This window comes from Periplaneta americana, chromosome 7, assembly GCF_040183065.1.
Source record: "Periplaneta americana isolate PAMFEO1 chromosome 7, P.americana_PAMFEO1_priV1, whole genome shotgun sequence".
Lineage (NCBI taxonomy): Eukaryota > Metazoa > Arthropoda > Insecta > Blattodea > Blattidae > Periplaneta > Periplaneta americana.
This window is the reverse complement of record NC_091123.1, coordinates 120,964,400-120,984,700: the sequence shown is the minus strand read 5'-3', so window position 1 is coordinate 120,984,700 and position 20,301 is coordinate 120,964,400. Positions and strand designations below refer to the sequence as shown.

The following is a 20,301-nucleotide window of genomic DNA, read 5'->3' as shown; positions in this document are numbered from 1 at the left end:
TACGTGAACAGTTTATTTCATACCAAGAGTTAATAGTACCTCATTTAGGTCTCAATTTGTAGTAAACAAATCGTCGTGCGAATACTTTTTACATTCACTGTATGTACTTGGTATATATTTGGAAATTTTAAGGAAAGACTAAATGGAAACACATTTCCATCGGACAAAGAGGTGCAAAATGCTGTTAAACAATGGTTCACCTCCAGGTCATAAGGATTTTATGAAGGCGATATCCGTTACCTCTTGTCACAGTGTAAGAAGTGTGTTGAAAACTGAGGTGAGTATTAAGCAATAAGTTTGATTTCTTTCTTTCCTTAAATCTGTAAGTCTAATTCCCCTTAGTTTAATTTTTTTGTTCCGGGATTTTAGAAATTTACGTTAGACATTGCGTTCTTTTTCTTTCTTTCTTTCTTTCTTTCTTTCTTTCTTTCTTTCTTTCTTTCTTTCTTTCTTTCTTTCTTTCTTTCTTTCTTTCTTTCTATTACCGATAGCCGGGTTTCATTTCAAGGAATCGCTACATTTTTTCGCTGATTTTTTTTTTTTTATAAGTCAATGCAAGGCCGTGAGAATTATAAAACTTGAAATTTTAAAAATTATAATTTATTTTACTTCATTCTTTTTTATTTTCCTTAATTGCACCCCACAGATGTGTTTTGTCCTTTTCTAACCCTCAAAATATTCGAAATATACTATGCGGGGTGCATTGCCGAACGCACTAGGCGTATATCCATGCGTGCCTTAGGCGGACTTGATGCGTTTGTAAACTATGACCTCAGCGATAATGTACACATTTATCAAGTCACGAAATATATTTGCGTGTAATATGGCACTGCTTTCTCCATATGTCAGACTTCCCTGTGGACACGCTATGTGGGGTTTGCCAGGGTCACATGAATTGCATCACGATGCGGGCCATACTTTCGCTGTTGTTGCACAATGACTTTTCATTAAGATTATCACTTATTTCTGATACAGGTATTAGCAAAACAGTTCGACCTAGTTCATCAGGATGACACAGAGTTCAAGGTATTTTTCATTACTAAACGACACAGGTCATCTGTCATTTTCAAGCTGCGATGAAATCAGTGTTACGTATTTGCCTCGATTCTTCTCTGTAATTATGCGACATGATGTAATATAATGCAATATAATGGTGTGTTGAGTTACAGCTCAATAGTGTAAATTTTGTTATGAAATGTGTTTCTGGTTTAGTTTTAGAAATGTAATAAGCAGGGAAAGGAAATTCATGCCCTAAAAACGTGAAGAATATGTATGCATTTATGCCGTAAAAATAGACAAATATACTACAAAATATGCATTATCAGTCTGAGATTATTTTAACAGAATAATAAGGTATAGGTAACTTATGTTTAGTCTATGGATTTTGAAGTGCTTGCCTCATTGCTGAATGCTCCATTTAGATGCTGTTACAGTTCACAACTAAGCAGTGACGTATGTTTTCTGTTGTCATTCTTCGCCTGTTGTCTCTCAGCATAGCTTCGTAGCGCGAAAAACTTCGTTCTACGTCACAAGAAGTAAGAGGGGTTTGTACAAAAGCTGTGAGCTGTTCTGTAGAAAATTTTGTTGGTTTTGGGGGTGTTTTTCCTTCGAGAATATCTTGAATTTCTTTACGTTGATAATAGCCAGGGTTTTTGGAAAGAATATGTTTTGTTTTTTCGTTCACTTTATCTCCTACAATTCCTAGAATTGATGTTTTCTTTTTTAAATTGGGTTATTTTACGACGCTGTATCAACATCTAGGTTATTTAGCGTCTGAATGAAATGAAGGTGATAATGCCGGTGAAATGAGTCCGGGGTCCAGCACCGAAAGTTACCCAGCATTTGCTCGTATTGGGTTGAGGGAAAACCCCGGAAAAAACCTCAACCAGGTAACTTGCCCCCGACCGGGATTCGAACCCGGACCACCTGGTTTCGCAGCCAGACGCGCTGACCGTTACTCCACAGGTGTGGACGAACTGATGTTAAACTGGATATTGTTCTGTCAAAATCTGCTAAAGACTGCAGTAAAGAAATACCAATTGCTAACTTGAGAGACTCCCTATGAGGGCGTCATCATTATGTTCAAAATTCATAAACATAAATTAGTTGTGTTTACGAGGTTATACTTACTTACTTACTGGCTTTTAAGGAACCCGGAGGTTCATTGCCGCCCTCACATAAGCCCGCCATCGGTCCCTATCCTGAGCAAAATTAATCCAGTCTCTATCATCATATCCCACCTCCCTTAAATCCATTTTTACATTATCTTCCCGTCTACGTCTCGGCCTCCCTAGAGGTCTTTTTCCCTCCATCCTCCCAACTAACACTCTATATGCATTTCTGGATTCGCCCATACGTGCTACATGCCCTGCCCATCTCAAAAGTCTGGATTTAATGTTCCTAATTATGTCAGGTGAAGAATATAATGCGTGCAGTTCTTTGTTGTGTAACTTTCTCCATTCTCCTGTAACTTCATCCCTCTTAGTCCCAAATATTTTCCTGAGAACCTTATTCTCAAACACCCTTAACCTATGTTCCTCTCTCAACGTGAGAGTCCAAGTTTCACAACCATAAAGAACAACCGATAGTATAATTGTTTTATAAATTCTAATTTTCAGATTTTTGGACAGCAGACTGGATGATAACATCTTCTCAACCGAATAATAACAGGCATTTCCCATATTTATTCTGTGTTTAATTTCCTCCAGAGTATCATTTATATTTGTTACTGTTGCTCCAAGATATTTGAACTTCTCCAATTCTTCGAAAGATAAATTTCCAATTTCTATATTGCCATTTCGCACAATAATCCCGTCACGAGACATAATCATATACTTTGTCTTTTCGGAATTTACTTCCAAAGCTATGTCTTTACTTGCTTCCAGTAAAATCCTCGTGTTTTCCCTAATCGTTTGTGGATTTTCTCCTAACATATTCACGTCATCCGCATAGACAAGCAGCTGATGTAACCCGTTCAATTCCAAACCCTCTCTATTATCCTGGACTTTCCTAATGGCATACTCTAGAGCAAAGTTAAAAAGTACAGGTGATAGTGCATAGATGTTATACACTTTTAAAAATGAGGAAAAGACAAATAAACATACATAATGTGCAGTTTTCCTGCATAAATGGTGAAATATGATGCTTTTATAAATAAAGGCAAAATATGCACTTTTATGCACAATGAAAGTGGTCATTGTATTCAGAAATTTGTGATTCATGTAGATAATCTTTCAGCATATTCACACAACAATAGAGAACAAATATGCAAATGCATGCACTTCCTTTCCCTATAATAAGCGTTTTCTTTTGCTCATTCTGATATGACACAACCCGTCATAGTGGTAATAGCAGTAGTTTATTTAAGGACCCTTTTAACTACAGAGGTTATTCAGCGTCGAAATTCAATGAGGGCGGAAAATAACCAACACATTTTGCTTAGAGCCCTCTACGTACCTTGTATCAACGATTAGAAGTACACAGATTTACTTCTCAGGTTTTATCGTTTTTAAAAATCCATCACTGTCCCTCGGATTTGAACATTAGCTAGCATAGTGACTACTAGACCACCGCGGGCGACACAACCCAAGATATTTATATACACTATCTACCAAAAAGTAATTGGGCACCCAGGATTTTACGTGCTAGATGCCATGTTTCGGCGGCTACTATGCAGTGGTATGCAGACAATAATGTTCACCGGTTGAACTGGCCTGCACAGAGTCCTGGTCTCAATCAAATTGAGCACCTTTGAGACGATTTGGACCGGCGAGTGAGGTTTCGGGAAATGCGGCCAACTTCCATTGTCCAACTGAGAGCCATACTGCAAGAGGAATGGCGACGCATTCCAGTGGATATCCTACACAAACTGGTGGAGAACATGCCTTACAGGTGGCTACTGTTATAGCAACAAGAGGTAGTACCACGAAGTTCTAAAGGAGCAAAAACAGTGCCCAATTACTTTTTCACAGATAGTGTATATATATATCCAAACTCGATGAAACGACGAGCTGCGGCCTGTGATCATTAAGACCGTGACTTCGGTATATTTGTATTAGATTGAAGATGAATACACGACGCCGGACAGAATGTAGTCGACGTGTTTCAAGTACAGGCAGCGGAAGCGAATTTGACACACGCCTAAGCAAGCACCTTTCATGTTTTTTATACGATTATTGCGCATTATAAAATCAAGACAATACAATCAATGTATACAGAGTGTTTAAAAAATACGGGGCATAATTTCAGGTATGTATTTCCCACATGTAGACAATCAAAATAGTTCATTACAACATGTGTCCGGAAATGCTTTATTTCCGAGTTATGGCCTTCACAACATTGAAATTCACCGGTACGTTTTTCTTTCCGCAGGTCGTTGCCGCCAAAGGAGACATTAAGAGGGCACTCTGACAGTTCATTCCGAGGCGAAGGTTATATTCAGTGTTGTGTAGGCGTTAGACTGTGCGACATGTATTCAAATCAAGAGCTGGCAGAGGTACACTTCATGTACGGTAAGGCGGACGGCAATGCTGCGCTGGCTCGTCGTTTGTACCAGGAGAGGTACCCACAGCGACAATGTCCAGATCGGAAGACATTTGTACGTCTCCATTACCGTCTGTGCGAGTATGGAAAATTTAACTCTCCTGGTTTGGGAAGGGGACGACCAAGATCTACAATTCCAGAAGTACAGGAGGAGATTCTGGAGGCTGTGAGCATGACTCCTTCTATCAGCACACGAAGGGTAGCGTTGCAAGTCAATGTTCCTCATACGACTGTCTGGAGACTGTTGAAAGAGTATCAATTGTATCCTTATCATTTGCAACGTGTACAGGCCCTGTGTAAATCCGAACTTTCCTGCCTTATTATGATTTACAGATGAAGCACAGTTCACGCCAGATGGCATAACAAATTTCCACAATCAGCATGTATGGGCGTATGAAAACCCACGTGCAACTGTTCCATCTCATCACCAGGTGCGGTTCTCCCTCAACATGTGGGCCGGTATCATTGGTGATCGATTAGTTGGACCCCATGTACTTGTAAACAGACTTACGGGGCAGGCGTACACAAACTTCCTGGAAAACACCATACCTAATGGTTTAGAAGACACTCCACTGATCAATCGTCAACACATTCACTTCTTGCATGATGGCGCTCCTGCACACTTCAGTCGTACGGCTCGCCGGTACTTGGATCGAAGGTTTCCTGATCGATGGATAGGTAGAAGTGGCCCAATTGCTTGGCCTCCACGCTCACCTGATCTGAACCCTCTCGATTTCTACTTGTGGGTACTAAATAATCTCATCTCAAAAGTGAATTATCTGCAAGATGATTAATAAGCGAAAAGGTGTGTGCGAAAATGAACACAGCATTACAAAAAAAAACGGTGGTTTCAATTCATTATGCAAAACTGCAAGAGTTTTGTCAGATGACAAGTGCGATTGTTATAAACTTGATGTAGAAATAGATGACGTGAAATATTTTACGTATGCGCCCTTGGTTTCAGCCGATGTTGAACGCAGTTTTTCCGCATAAAAGGTTAAGCTTATACTATCCGACACTCGGCGGTCATTTTCATTTGAAACTTTGAAAATGAATGTTGTTGTTTATTGCAGTAGGAACCAAAACCAGGCACACAACATGCAAGAAAAATAAGATACGGAATGGATGTGATAAATAAATTAATGTAACAGTTAAATATAGGGAAAGCAAAATTGTACGCCATATACGTTTTTGGCAATCTAAAACTGTAATGCAAGACTCTAAATATTAAAATAATAAAAATTTTTCCAGACATGTTTTACCACATTTGTGACAATTTAAGTATGATTTCCAACAATTATTCTCAACCTCATCACCATTTTAGACCTTTCCGATATTAACCCTTATATACAATGATTGTATTGTCTTGATTTTATAATAAGCAATAATCGTATATAAAACACAGAACGTGCTTGCTTGGACGTGTGTCAAATTCGCTTCCGTTGCCTGTACTTGAAACACATCGACTACATTCTGTCCGGCGTCGTGTGTTCACCTTCAATTTAATACAAATATGCTGATGTCACGGTCCTAGTGATCATACTTGTAAGTCCGACTCAGAAAACAAGTATTTCCTGATCCATGTTGATATAATCAATTTTTCTTCTGTACCTATGAGAAATCCGTACCTGAAGTTTTGCAAATTTTTCGTTATAATCTGTGTATCCAGCAATAATATTTAACTGTTTCCATAGTATCAGCATCTCTTTTGGTCTCTATTTTGGGCAGTATGCTTTAAATTAGAGTGAAGAATTTCGTTTTACAATTTCTGAATGAGGTGGGAAAAATTAATATAAGTCATAAACGTTTTATGTTTACTAAATACAGATCTAAAACGAAACGCGTTAGTTTCTACGTTCAATTATCGCAAATAATGTAGTTTTATGGTTACCATTTATATTGGCCGATTAAGGATTGTGTAGAAACCATCGGAATATACAAACCACGCTCCAGACTGGGATCGTGTACAAGCCAAGGTATGCGTACAGTAGGGGTGACCAAAACTCGAACGGCAGTGATTAGCTGACTACACACGGGAGAGAGTCTAAGAAGTAAGGAGATGGGGGAGAGGTACATGGCATAAAAACTACAACCAGTGGTTGTCCGTGCACTAACATTGATTTCTTCACCAACCCCGCGAATAAAAATAGCAAGCTTTGCTGTCAAATTTTCTTGTTCTTTTTTTTTTTATATTCCTCAATAACACAATCAGAAATTTCCTGAATTCTCTTCTGGATATTTAGTCGAGAAATGCGCAGTTTTCCAAAATTAATTAACAACTTTCATTGGACAAATTAGTTCAGCCGCCTCGATCATTACGCTTTTATAAAACTCTCCTTCAAAATTTACCTCTGATAAAAAATAATAATAAATTACGAGAAATACAGGGACATCATTTTATTTTTACTTCAATTTTTATTGTACCTTAGTTTTTCAATGTACTTCACTCCCACCCCTTCTACTAATGAAGTTCAACCGTCCTCCACACAGATCCAAGACTGCATATACAGTCATAGTAGCTTTACGGTCATAGTATACAGTACATTCCAAAAAAATGTTCGCGTTTTCCAGTGACGAAAGAGCTTTCAATATTGAATCATTTTCGCACAGGTACTATCGTCCATTTTCCTACGTCGTATCCCGGTTTCCCCCATCAGCTTCTATTCCCCTCTCTGTAAAGGCTAGTGGCTGGGCTGTCTTAGCTCTTTTCTGAGAACATTAATTTGTGTTAGGAATTGGACGTCTCTATAAAAGAGTAGGTAGAGAATTATTTAAACATGACTTACTAATACGAAGGACTAAACTGGTAATTGGAATTAGGTACAATCGTCTATAGTGCGATAATATGCACATTAGAACTGAAGCCTGTATCGAAATGAACGGTCACCATTTTCAAAAATGTGTTTAAATATCCATATTGTGATTATTTTTCAATTTAACTTCATTCTCTATAGTGTACGCTAATGTGCTGTAGACAGTATAATATACACTGCATAATGAATACGTCCGCATGGACAGCTCAGTTCTTGAGTAAAAACACTCATTGTTAATCCTGTACTGTATTTTGATTAAACAAAAACCTAATGAAAATTATCATACTCAAAAGCGTGATATTTCCTAGTTCACATAAATGGATGAACTACTTTTCTTCCCTCCTATACCTAAGTGATTTGTTTGTATTTTACGCCAGTATCATCTAACTCCAGTCGTGGAAGGAGGTAGCAAACGGTGTTTCAGGTTCTCAACCGTTAATCCAAAAGAATAGCCAAATTAATAGTAGATATATTAGTAAAAATAAAATGATGTTCCTGTATTATTTTGTTTTATTGAGGAATTACTTGTCAATAAGTTTATTACGCACAATATACTTAACTATATTTCAGTCGGTAATTATGTATGGAGTTTTAGGATGGGGTAGCTTATTTAAATCCAATTTTAATCCACTTTATTACAGAAGAAAATAATTAAAATATGTCTTCATAAACCTATTGATTTTCCATCTCGAAAATTGTTTTTAGACCTTAATGTTCTTAAAATAAAACAAATTTATTATACTGTATTAATAAAATTCAGACATAAAAATCGAAATAATTTTTAATTGTAATCTCATAGTTATGAAATAAAAGGTAATGAATAATTTAAGATTGTTTGAACCAAAATGCAACACTGCTACAGTATTTAATCATAGTGGTACTTTAGGCCCAAGAATATATATCAAATTTATATTTAAATATCCTAATCTTGTCAATTCTAATAGTTCTAGTATTAAATTTAAAAAATTATGTATGGATTTTATAAAAATTGAAGAATTTTCATGCCCTTTTCTTTGTTTTTTTTTAATTCAATATCTATGTTTACATATGTTGGCCTATAACTGAGTCCGTAAGGGCTACCCTCAGTGGGGGTCAGTTTTTGTAATTAAAATAAATAAATTTATATAATATTTATTGCTAGTAGACATAAGACAAATTCTATTATATACTTCTTACTTTCAATTCAGGAATCCGCCCCTGAGCATGAGTTCTTCTCTTTCAGGGGCGAGCTAAAGTTTTTCTGTTTATATTATATTTTATGTTACAATTATTAGCAAAATTAATAAATAAAATAAAGAAATCAAAATGGCGTGCCCAAGTTTGACAAGTAATACAGGAAAGAAACAATGAATAATATTCATCGTTCTTAACGATCTTGGGATACAATAAAGTACCAGTATGTAGAAAATAAAAACCACGTAACGTTGAACATATAATAAACAATAAGTAGAAATTAAGTAAGCAATAAAAATTTGTTCCTTATGGAGATTATTATGTATTTGATATTTCAGAAATTACTTACCACACGTTTATACCATGTCTTGATGACCTTTCTTGTGATATACGTCCTCATCCTTATTCCTAATATAAAATGTATATGTTTTGGGTGACATTCGTATTACTCACCGAAGAAGATCTTGTAAGTTGATTTTAGTACTTCAGGGAGAAATTTCAGTTCGAACGTAGACATCAAAAAGCAGACGAAATCGTTCATTTTACTTGCGTACAAGCAGACGTGCGAAATGTAATATCGGAAATGAGGATGTTTTTTCTAACAAAGCTTGTCTGTATCGTCATATTGGATAGACGATTGCTTAGAGGGAGAAGCTCGCTGTTTCGTGAATTAAATCACCAAATCACCTGCTTTTATTTCAATTTCATCATCTCTCTACACGTCACATAATAGTCATCCCAACATTACGTTAGGAGAGTAGCAGAATGTTACACACACCGTCTAAAACACATCCTATTAATTATTATGCCAGAAACCACAAAGGAAATAATCCTCTGCTCTCATAATGCAGGTTTTTCATAGCTATCCGTTTATGTAAACAATAATTTAAAAAGAATTATGTAAAGCAATGATGACTCTTAATTAATTGATGAAAATAATAAAAAATTAATTTAACGTGTGATAGTTGGTAATAATGGAAACATTTTAACATCATCTCTAACATTTCACTCAGACAATGATATTTCCCAAATTGACAGCATTCATTAAATAAGAAGTTATAACCATCAATATGCGAAATTCCGTGACTTAAAATTTATGAGGAATAATCTTCAGAAAGCCACTAACTTTTCTAAAGTACAGTATACATGACCATTGATAAAATATAAGTTGGTTAAAGTACTCAAAACCCTGACGTGATGGACAAAATCTGATTACATATTCGTAATCAGTTTATCAGACTTGGTAATACTCAACATTCTGTTTATCTGTACAAAAAAGCTGTTTTTCTACTTATTGCAGGTTGTATAGAAATACAGTAGAGTAATTTATTGTAATATTGGAAACTATAGCTGCTTTGAGTTATACTATCTTCGAGCAAAAATATTATTTGCTCAACATTTTCTCTCCGTATGAGCCACGGATGGCCTCATATGAGAGACATGTAGTTAAGCCACGTGGTGTGGAAGTAGGACTTCGTAAGTTTGTCTCCGATACTACTTCAAAAACATTTTTTTTTTTATATTTCATGAAAATAATTCTCGGATAAATTTACTGTTAGGTCCTGAATATAAAAAAAAAAATCTGTTCAAAACGATAGACCTATATCACATATTCATTTGTATGAGATCTCGCCCACCTCATTGAATATTACACGACTACTATGAAGTAGCCAATATGTATTATTAGTCTACTATTTAATACGAAAAAAATTCGTACCGGCACCGGGAATCGAACCCAGGACCTCTCAACGCTGAGCGCTCTTTCCAACTGAGCTATGCCGGAACACGATCCACGGCGCCAGCTGAACCCCTCTCGTAATGCTTTTTACGGCCTTAATACCTGCGTTTGAGACGATACACGTCATATATATATATATATATATATATATATATATATATATATATATATATATATATATGCAGGAACGCATATTTAAATGACTTTAGTAATAATACATATTGGCTACTTCATAGCAGTCGTGTAATATTCAATGAGGTGGGCGAGACCTCATACAAATTAATATGTGATGTATTAACTGTTAGCAGTTGTCATAAACTGATGTTGAATATGGCCATAAAGTCATTTAAATATGCGCTCCTGCATATATATGACGTGTATCGTCTCAAATGCAGGTAGTAAGGCCGTAAAAAGCATTACGAGAGGGATTCGGCCGGCGCCGTGGATCGTGTCCTGGCATAGCTCAGTTGGAAAGAGCGCTCAGCGCGCAGAGCTGAGAGGTCCTGAGTTCGATTCCCGGTGCCGGTACGAATTTTTCTCGTATTAAATAGTAACGATAGAGAAACCGTTAAAATTATGAGCATGTAAAATTATATTACAATATTTAGTCACAAAGAATAGAAACTGCTTGTAACCAGATATACAGTGTCCCAAATTGATGTATACACATTTTGAAACACTATTTCTCAGCAATGAGATTAGACAGAAACACAATTTTTGCGGTTTTGTATTCCTTAAGCCCGTACATGTTCAAAATGGCCTCCTTCCGCCACAGTACACTCCCAACAACGACGTACAACAGAGCGACATGCAAACTGGATTGTTGCTAATGGAATATCATTACAGGCATGTTCAATTTGAACTCTCAGTTCCTCCAGTGTTTGTGGTTTTGTGGCGTAGGCTACATTGTGTCCTTTTAGAGCTCCCCATAGATAGAAGCTTGGAGGGGCTAAATCCGGAGATAGAGGCAGGAACTCCGCAGCACTTCCTCTTCGTTCTATCCATATCTGGGTCTCCCTTATTTAGTGCGTGGACAAGTCTCGGAATGTAAGGCTTCCATTTTTGAGCTCGCAAAATTTGCTGATACCAATCTCACGAGAACATTGCCTCATTGACTTCTTTGGGGATTGTGCAAAAGCCTGCATGACTGCATCAAAACTCTCGTTATCGGTGGAACTTCTCTTTCTTCCGCACCGTCCTTTCAACACTTCTTGCACCGTTCCATCGACTTCAAACTTGTCTCGGATTCTTGTGATAGTTAACCTTGACGATGGTTGTGTTCTAAATTCAATCCTCCAACGTCGTTGAACCTCAACAACATTCTCCACTTTCCAATAACATTTCAGTATCCACTTACGTTCATCGAACGATAATTGCACCACCATATTTGTTTATAAACAGATGAACATGTTGCCATGCTTTCCACTGCCTTCTGAATCATAAACCGCAAAAATCGTATTTCTATCTCATTTCCTTGCTGTCAAATAGTATTTCAAAGAGTGTATACATCAATTTGGGACACTCTGTATTAACAGGTGTAACTCATGGTGTCTATTATTATTATTATTATTATTATTATTATTATTATTATTATTATTATTATTATTATATTTCTGTTATTATTATATTATTATTATTATTATTATTATTATTATTATTATTATTATTATTATTATTACTACTACTACGGCAATGCTAGTCATGATCATGATGACGACGATGACGATGGTAATATTATGGGTTATCATCCTCAATATTTACCATGGCTATTGGTCACCTTCATATTCCACTCGCTTTCTGAAACTAATCATAGTTGGTCAGCTCTAAATTAATAATTAAATGACTTTCTGCATGAAAATAATTTATTTAAAACAGCATTTAATAATAAAATTTGTAAAATATATTTCATATACAGATATAGTACAAACTTATGTCTACTTAATGTAAAAGGTTTAGGAGGTAGTTTCTGAGTACCACTGTGGCTTTTAATATTTTGTACATAAGCAGCACCTTTTGCAGAGATAAGATGATATTTCAATTTGCGGTATGCTCGTGACTTTAATAAATTGAAGTGTGGTAAGTGCAACCAAAAATTAGAATATTGGAATTTTGTAAAATCATATAATATATTACATTTTTAGCAACAACTGCACAAGAAATTTTGCAGCAATTAAATAATTTCTCTGCATTTTACAAGACAATTCACGAAGTTACATTGATACTTAGGGGGCTTATTCCTGAGAACATCATTCTTAAAATTAACCAAGGTGCTAGACAAGACGTGTGCTTTCTTTCACTTGCTCTTTTTAACATGTGTATTGGCGAGGTCATAAAAATTGTCAGTATTTATTTGGAAAATTTTTAAATCAATAATAAAAACTTAGACATTACTTTTCGCAGGTGATTAAGTAGTGACAGCATCTATAGAAGATAATCTTCAAACAGTTACTCAATCACTTAAGCTGCTGAAAATAATTTGGAAGTATCAGAGAAAACAGGAAGTACACTAATGACATTTTATGGAAAAAAAGAAGTCCAGTCAGAAGAGCACTTATTGTTAATAATATTCCTATTGAACAAGCAATGGATTTTATTATTTGAGTGTTTTATAGGCAATGACAGAACTGAAGATGTAAATAAAAAATTATACTTATCCCAACGAAAACGTGGCACAGTCAATATTCCTATTGAACAACCAATGAATTTTAATTGTTTGAGTGTTTTATAGGCAATGATAGAACTGAATATGTAAATAAAAAAATATACTTATCCTAACAAAAACGTGGCACAGTCAATATTCCTATTGAACCACCAATACATTTTAATTATTTGGGTGATTTATAGGCAATGATAGTGCTGAAGATGTAAATAAAAATATATACTTATCCCAACAAAAACGTGGCACAGTCAACATTCCTATTGAACAACCAATGGATTTAAATTATTTGAGTGTTTTATAGGCAATGATAGAACTGAAGATGTAAATAAAACGTTATACTTATCCCAACAAAAACGTGGCACAGTCAATATTCCTGTTGAACAAGCAATGGATTTTAATATTTGGGTGTTCTATAGGCAATGATAGAACTGAAGATGTAAATAAAAAAATATACTTAACCCAACAAAAACGTGGCACAGTCATATGGACATCAGCAAGAAAAATACCGCAGGAAAATAAATTCTATAAATATTAGCAGTGCCTGTGTTGTATTGTTGCGATGTTTTACTTTGAGAATGTAGTTCCTACAATTTTCGGCAAGTTACACTCTGATGAATAAATGAAGAAATGAAGATATTTGTACAGAACTAAGGATATTGAAGTATCTAATAAAAGAGAAGAAATTGGTAAATTATGAACATATTTGTAGGAATGACTATTGAGTATATTACAGAGTGTTAAACCACAATCTAGTATATACAATCACGAAGCTAAATATGTAGGAAATATGCATCCATAGATAGTTGCTAACCAATAGGATCGCTACTATCGTCCCATTACAGACAATGCGAAATAGTACCGGCACAGTCTATTGTTCCTAGCACCCTCAACAACTTAAGCTTCGTGACTGTATAATACTGACTAGACTGTGGTTAAACTATAAACATAGAGGACGACCTGTTATGGTCGCAACTAGATGGGGGAAAGTGGGGCACATGCCCCACCTAGTGGCGGAGTTGAATACTATGTGTCGGGTTGACATTGATCTCCGATAGAAAGCAGCATGCGTTAAATTCGGGCGAAGTGTACATCACCATCGACTCTTGAAAAATTTTAGGCCAATCATGACTAACATATTTCTGTAGCTTATGGTATTAAACTTAAGACAATTACAAACGAATTTAAAATCATTCATAACTTAATACATAATAGGATAATAAAATTTACTAACACCTCCCTTACTCTCCATGAGGGAGGGGTGTGGAATTTACGTTTGCTTCGAGTGACATAGACCCTAGCTGCGATCCTGCGACCTGTTACAATATGGATCTAATAACTAAACTTGGAACAAGTACAGATCATCTATTGGTCTGAACTCTGTGAGATGATGATTTCTCATACATAACAACACTTTCTCAAAACTTACAATCAATTGCAAATGTCTTACTAATAATAGTATGAGGCCCAATATATTGGTAATCGAAATTTTGTGGATCTCTATGTTATTTTCGGGTGTGCAGCTTTATCATCGTATTCAGATCAGAGGCAGATGTGATCTACAATCAGCAGATATCCCGTTCGATTTAAATACGTGCTGCTAGGATATTGAAGTGAGAAGTGACATTTTTTTAAATCTGTTGAGTACATTGCTTTCCACAGGAAGAATAATTAATGTACCAGTTAAACAACAGAACCATTTTTACAATAGTGGTTATTCTTTTATGCCTTGTGAAATAAAATTGTGAGAAAATATATTTTCAAGCTCCGATATGTCACAATATTGTGTAAATTAAAGGCAGAACCTTTCAATATTATTATCACAAGTATACGTGAAAATTAGCCTACCTAACATCTTCGGGTCTACACCTGTGGGGTAACGGTTAGCACGTCTGGCTGCGAAACCAGGTGGCCCAGGTTCGAATCCCGGTAGTGGAAAGTGACTTAGTTAAGGTTTTCCGGGCTTTCCCCTCAACCCAGTATGAGTAAATGCTGGGTAACTATCGGTATGGACCCCAGGCTCATTTTACCGGCATTATTACCTGAGATTTTGATACAGCGTCGTAAAATAACCCGAAAAAAATTCGGAAACACTTAATTGAAAAAAGTATCACATCACAAAACGTAGGTAAGAAGGACAAACGCTTACCACACTTAATCTGAAATAGAATTCGTTAGATAATTATTGTTTAATCGTGAACTAAATTCCTAACGTTTTTGACTCCATTTTGAACATCTTATGAACATCTAAGGATCTTCTTTAAGCATACCAAATGTAATATCGAAATCATATCGTGGTGCATCACTTAAGTTACAATGAGCTTAATACTGTAGGCTATATTGAAAGAAACACCGATGCCACTTCCTGAAAACAAGTCAGGAATCTTTGGTTGAGAAATAAGCTAAATTAAAGTTATTTATATCCTAAAATATTGCATATTAAAAATGTATTAAACTTATGCTCATCCTTCTTATCGTAACTAGTTTTTGTACAGTTATAAGAGCATAGTCAACAAACAATTCAGAATTATATTATATCTACATCACATAGATTAATAAAATATGTATCTATCACAATACAATATACCTAAGTTCAGAGTCATATTTTAAGGAAATATGAGATGTGTATGGATGAGAATGATTACCTTAGAAATATAAAAATTTCAAATTCTAAGTTACGTTTCACACTCCGCCACAAAACGGTGCTTCTCGCAAGCAAACATTCTCACGTGGGCAGATAAAAAAGTTATTTTTTTTTTCTTCCACCATGTTAATAATGTCAAAACATATGCTTACACAAATGTTGGCCACTCGAACGCAATTACGAGGGCCGTCCAGGAAGTAAGTTTTCCTGGGGTCGTTTACAGAAAGAAAACACAACTTCATGGAAAGATTTATTGGAACAGATACAGCAAATGTTTAGCCATTTTTCAACATATTCCCCAGACATTTGTCATGAACAAGTGTGTGACAACCATCTGCACCTCTCTGTTGATCCCATACATATGATATATGTTTCAATTTCGGTGGGGAATATGTTGAAAAATAGCTCAACAACATTCTTCTATCTGTTCCAATAAATATTTCCATGAAATTGTGTTTTCTTTCTGCAAATGGCCCCAGGGAAATTTACTTTCTAGTCGGCCCTTGTAATTATTGTGTTCGAGTAGCCAAAATTTTTATAAGCATTTGTTTTGATATTATTAACATGGCGAAAGGAAAAAATGAAGAGTTCAGAACCATAGTGGGCCAAGCGCCATTTACTAAAACCGTAGAAAACAAGGGTTAAAATGACGTTATCGCCATAATTCAATGGAAACATATAGCAAGTAATATAAAGGATGCACATTCAAACTAAATTATATGTCAATCTTTATTAAACTGTGGTATTCACTTAACTTTAACCTTCTCTTGCTCTGTTTTTAATAAATGGCGCTTGGCCCACTATGGCTCTGAACCCTTCGAATGTAAATTTTTATCTGTCCCCATGAGAATGTTTGCTTGTCAGATTTACTACGTCTCTCGAGGCATTAGTTTGAATAGAAGCTTTTATACGTTCAGCCTACTCTACCTGCTATGGCTATTGGAAAGTATATATTTAAATTAAGTTAAAGCCATGCTGAGAAGCACCACTGACTGGCGGCGTTTCAAAAGCCATCAAAATACAAATACTTCTATGTCTTGCGCCTGTAAACACCCATGACATTTTTCCTTTGAAATTATAGGTTTAGTATTCCAAAGTTTTAAATGTACATAATCTTCATTTTAGATGACAGAGTTTATATGTATTTTATTGAAATAAAATTGCTTTTTGTGTTATTTATTAAAGTGCGATGTCATCAATTTTATTTGAGAATGCATGAGACCGAGAATCTGAAGAGGTAAAATATCAGCGTGAAGAGTTTCGTCACAAGAAATTTGTGGTTACTGCATTTCTTGCGAGCTTAGGTATGCTTTTCTGTACTTTGAAGCACGTCGAGTTGATGATGACGTTAAGTCTCGAACTACTTTTGAAGCTTCTACTTGACTGGAAGCGTCAAAATCTCCGACTGACTTGGAAACAACTAATGATAATCTGCCCTTAAGTCTCAGAGGAATTAAAAAACTCTTCTTCTTTTCCTTCTTGGGTTTTATAATCATCATTCCGTAGAGAGAGGATACTGGAATTCCATGCTGCAACACTTTCCATACGGTCTCGATCTCGTATCATAAATGTTTGTTCTTCGTCAAACTCTTCCAGGTAACAATGATAATAAATTAGGGGAATCAGTCGAATGGACAATCACGTCCATGAGTTATAGACACACAATACGTTCCAGTTGCCCTGAAACATTACAAACGTTAACACATATTAGTATAAAAATCCAACTGATAAGTTGGCGTTGATTCTAAACATAGCATAATATTTTGTTTCCTTCTCAAGACAAAAAAAAGAAAAAGGGCCGAGTTCACCAAGCTTATTTAACTTTGTCACTTAAAATCTTTTTAATTATACTTAAAGGGACAATGCAGTTCACCAATACAAATTGGGCTTTAAGCTCTCATTAAACTACATTTAAGTTAATTGGTCAATATTTAGTCATTTAAATAATTAATCCTGTATTAACGACAATAATTTTCATCATGGCGAGGAGAATGATGATTTCTTACCAAGACGGGCGAGAGGATAATTTTCGAAAGAGAAGATTATTTTAATACAAACAACGAAAAAGATTAGCAAATGCGGTTTAGGCTAAGCAAAATAGAAGCAATGCATATTTTGAATAATACAGAAGGTGATTTAAAATTTCTAACGGATAGTTAAGTACTTCATAATATTATTTAAATTATACATTTATTGAAGAAACGTTTAATCAATCTTCAGTTGCCTAAAATACGGCAACTAAAGTAGGCCTAGTACGATTAACAAATTTGTCATGTAAGCCTAATGTTACGTTTGAAGGCACTGGAATTACGTAAATCCATGAAGTCTTTGTATTTTGCTTGTTGCATGACATTTCCTTGTATCCATTTTCATATTACCCCGTATTGTCTTCAATATTGCTGAAGACATTGGGATGAGTTTTTTTCCATTGAAATCTATTTCTATTTTTTCCAATCTTCTTGTATTCTAAATTCTGCCCATACTTCTTTCAATGAGCTCTATGCTAAACTGGAGGCACAACTCAATGCTTTAAAAACGTGACGCGAATGCTGAGCGCTTGAGCATATTGCTATCTCTTTCTAACATAGTGGTCTCCTTGTCTCTCTTGTAGAGAATGCTATCGTACACAATAATGGTATTTATATTGCTTACTGCGCATGTGCAACATGAACCTCACGAAAGACTCATTGAAGCACATTAGTTAGAAAGAGAGAACAATACCCTCACCAACAGTCACGCTTTCAAATAGGAAAGAGCATTGCGGTGGTGCTTCCAGTTTAGTATAGAGCTCACTGACTTCTTTTTTTTTTTTCGATGATTTTAATAGGTTTTGAGGTTATCTCTGTTTATGACGTCATTTTATTGTCTTAATATAACAAATAAACTCAATATAAAGGTCACTGCTTGCATTAACAAGGCACATGGCCTTCGAAATTACTAATCTACTATGATTCCGAAGGCTGTAATGACTTAATTTGGAATTGAATTAATTGACTTCATTTTAAATGCGTATTAGTTCGGTGAAATTCAAACGAATTAAATATGATTTAACTTCCGTATTTAGTTAAATCATAATTAGTTAATTGCGGATTAGTAACATGTTGGTGAAATCGTCCCTAAGTGAAGTAGTTACTATTTAAGCTAAATATTTGAAAATAGTTTTTCTAATTATCCATTGAAAAAAAAACACCTATTTTCTATGACAAAGACAGTATAAGATCTTAAATAAGAATTAAGAACAGTCCAATACAGCACGATAAACTCATATTTTAGGAGTTACATTTTCTCATGTAAGAAATTTAGACAAAGAAGGAGAGAAATTTAATCACACGAAAGGCATCATTAATAAATCCCTTAATAATAAAATGCAGACAGGAACAATTTTAATTTCAAATACATATAAGATTATGTCACTGTGTGGACTTTTATATTCTGTAATGAGGATAAATTTATCTTTATATATCAAGTCATTCAAAAGTTACTTCAAATTTTAAAGCGTTATAAATATTACATTAATTGAAATCGAAAAACAGAAACATCACTTTGTTGAGAAAAAAAATGGAAGTTGGTTTACACAAAACATTGAGAATATTATGTTCGCCATTCTCTTGTTCAATAAACACTATTATTCCTGCGATACCATATACAGTGTTTTGGAATATTCCTAATTTCTTGAGAGATAGTATCATTCAGTTGCTATACAAGTAGAGTTGTTGAGTGTGCCACGAAAACCACAACCAAAAGTCGGCAGGATATCTGGTGATCGTGCAGGCCATATTATTGGGAAATTCCTACTGATAACACGATCCCCAAAGATCTGTGTAATTAACAATTTTGCACAAATGTAGGGATACAGATGTAGAGTAGTGCGCCTTATAAGAAGATTGTTTCCCAGGTCGTGATTCTTCAGTCTAGATGTGACAAAGTTCTGTAGCGTACTGTAAAAGCGCTTTCTGTTTACTGTGACAACCTCTATTATTCCATTGTTTGTTGTCTTCTTCGAAGAAATATGGACCGATGATGAATTACGGAGTGATGGCACACCAACTTTCAATTCATGAACACCTTGTTGGATTAAAAAGGTGGGGGGGGGGGTCATTTTCAGACAACATTTTGCAATTACATGTTAACTCCACCATTAAGGGAGAAGTGTGTAAGTTGAAAATATGCTAGCAGTAAGAAAGCAAAATCATATACTGTAAGGCCTATTAACTGATTGTCATTTTCTTTTAATGCGATCACTGGTTAATTTGGTTGATATGGGTACAGTCTGAAATGTCTTCTTAAAATTCTCCGTATTGTGCTAGAACTGATTTAATGGCTTAGATGCAGCTTACAGAAGTAAATATTTTGGATATATGCAACATTTTTTTCCTCCATTACTGTATCTTGTACAATAATGAAAATTGATATGTGTAAAACACTGTCCTTCTGCTTATGAAAAAAAAATATTTTTACGATTTAAAAAAAATACATATATATATATATATATATATATATATATATTGTTTTTTTTTTTTCAAAATTCAATGTAGTTTACTGTGCAGTGATGAAGCATAACTCATAACTCATAAACTTGTTAACTTTTCCATGTTTTCTCTCTTTTATTTTATTGCTGAAACGCATGTTATAATATCATGCTGTTTCAACTAAATTTCTTAATAAATAATATATATTTTTTTTATTTTGTGTTAGAAAAAAATACTGATATTTGACCATTTTTAAGTGTATATAT

General features: G+C 35.0%; 1 protein-coding gene across 1 annotated transcript in view; it reads right to left on the bottom strand.

The window, feature by feature from the left end:
- Positions 1-12,136: 12,136 nt before the first annotated feature.
- Positions 12,137-20,301, bottom strand: part of LOC138703407 (phospholipase A1-like) — a 122,049-nt gene continuing 113,884 nt past the window's right edge. The window contains exon 7 of the mRNA XM_069831232.1: positions 12,137-17,246. Within this exon, the coding sequence (XP_069687333.1) occupies positions 17,189-17,246 (58 nt within the window). The 3' untranslated portion in view covers positions 12,137-17,188. The remainder of the gene's footprint in view (positions 17,247-20,301) is intronic.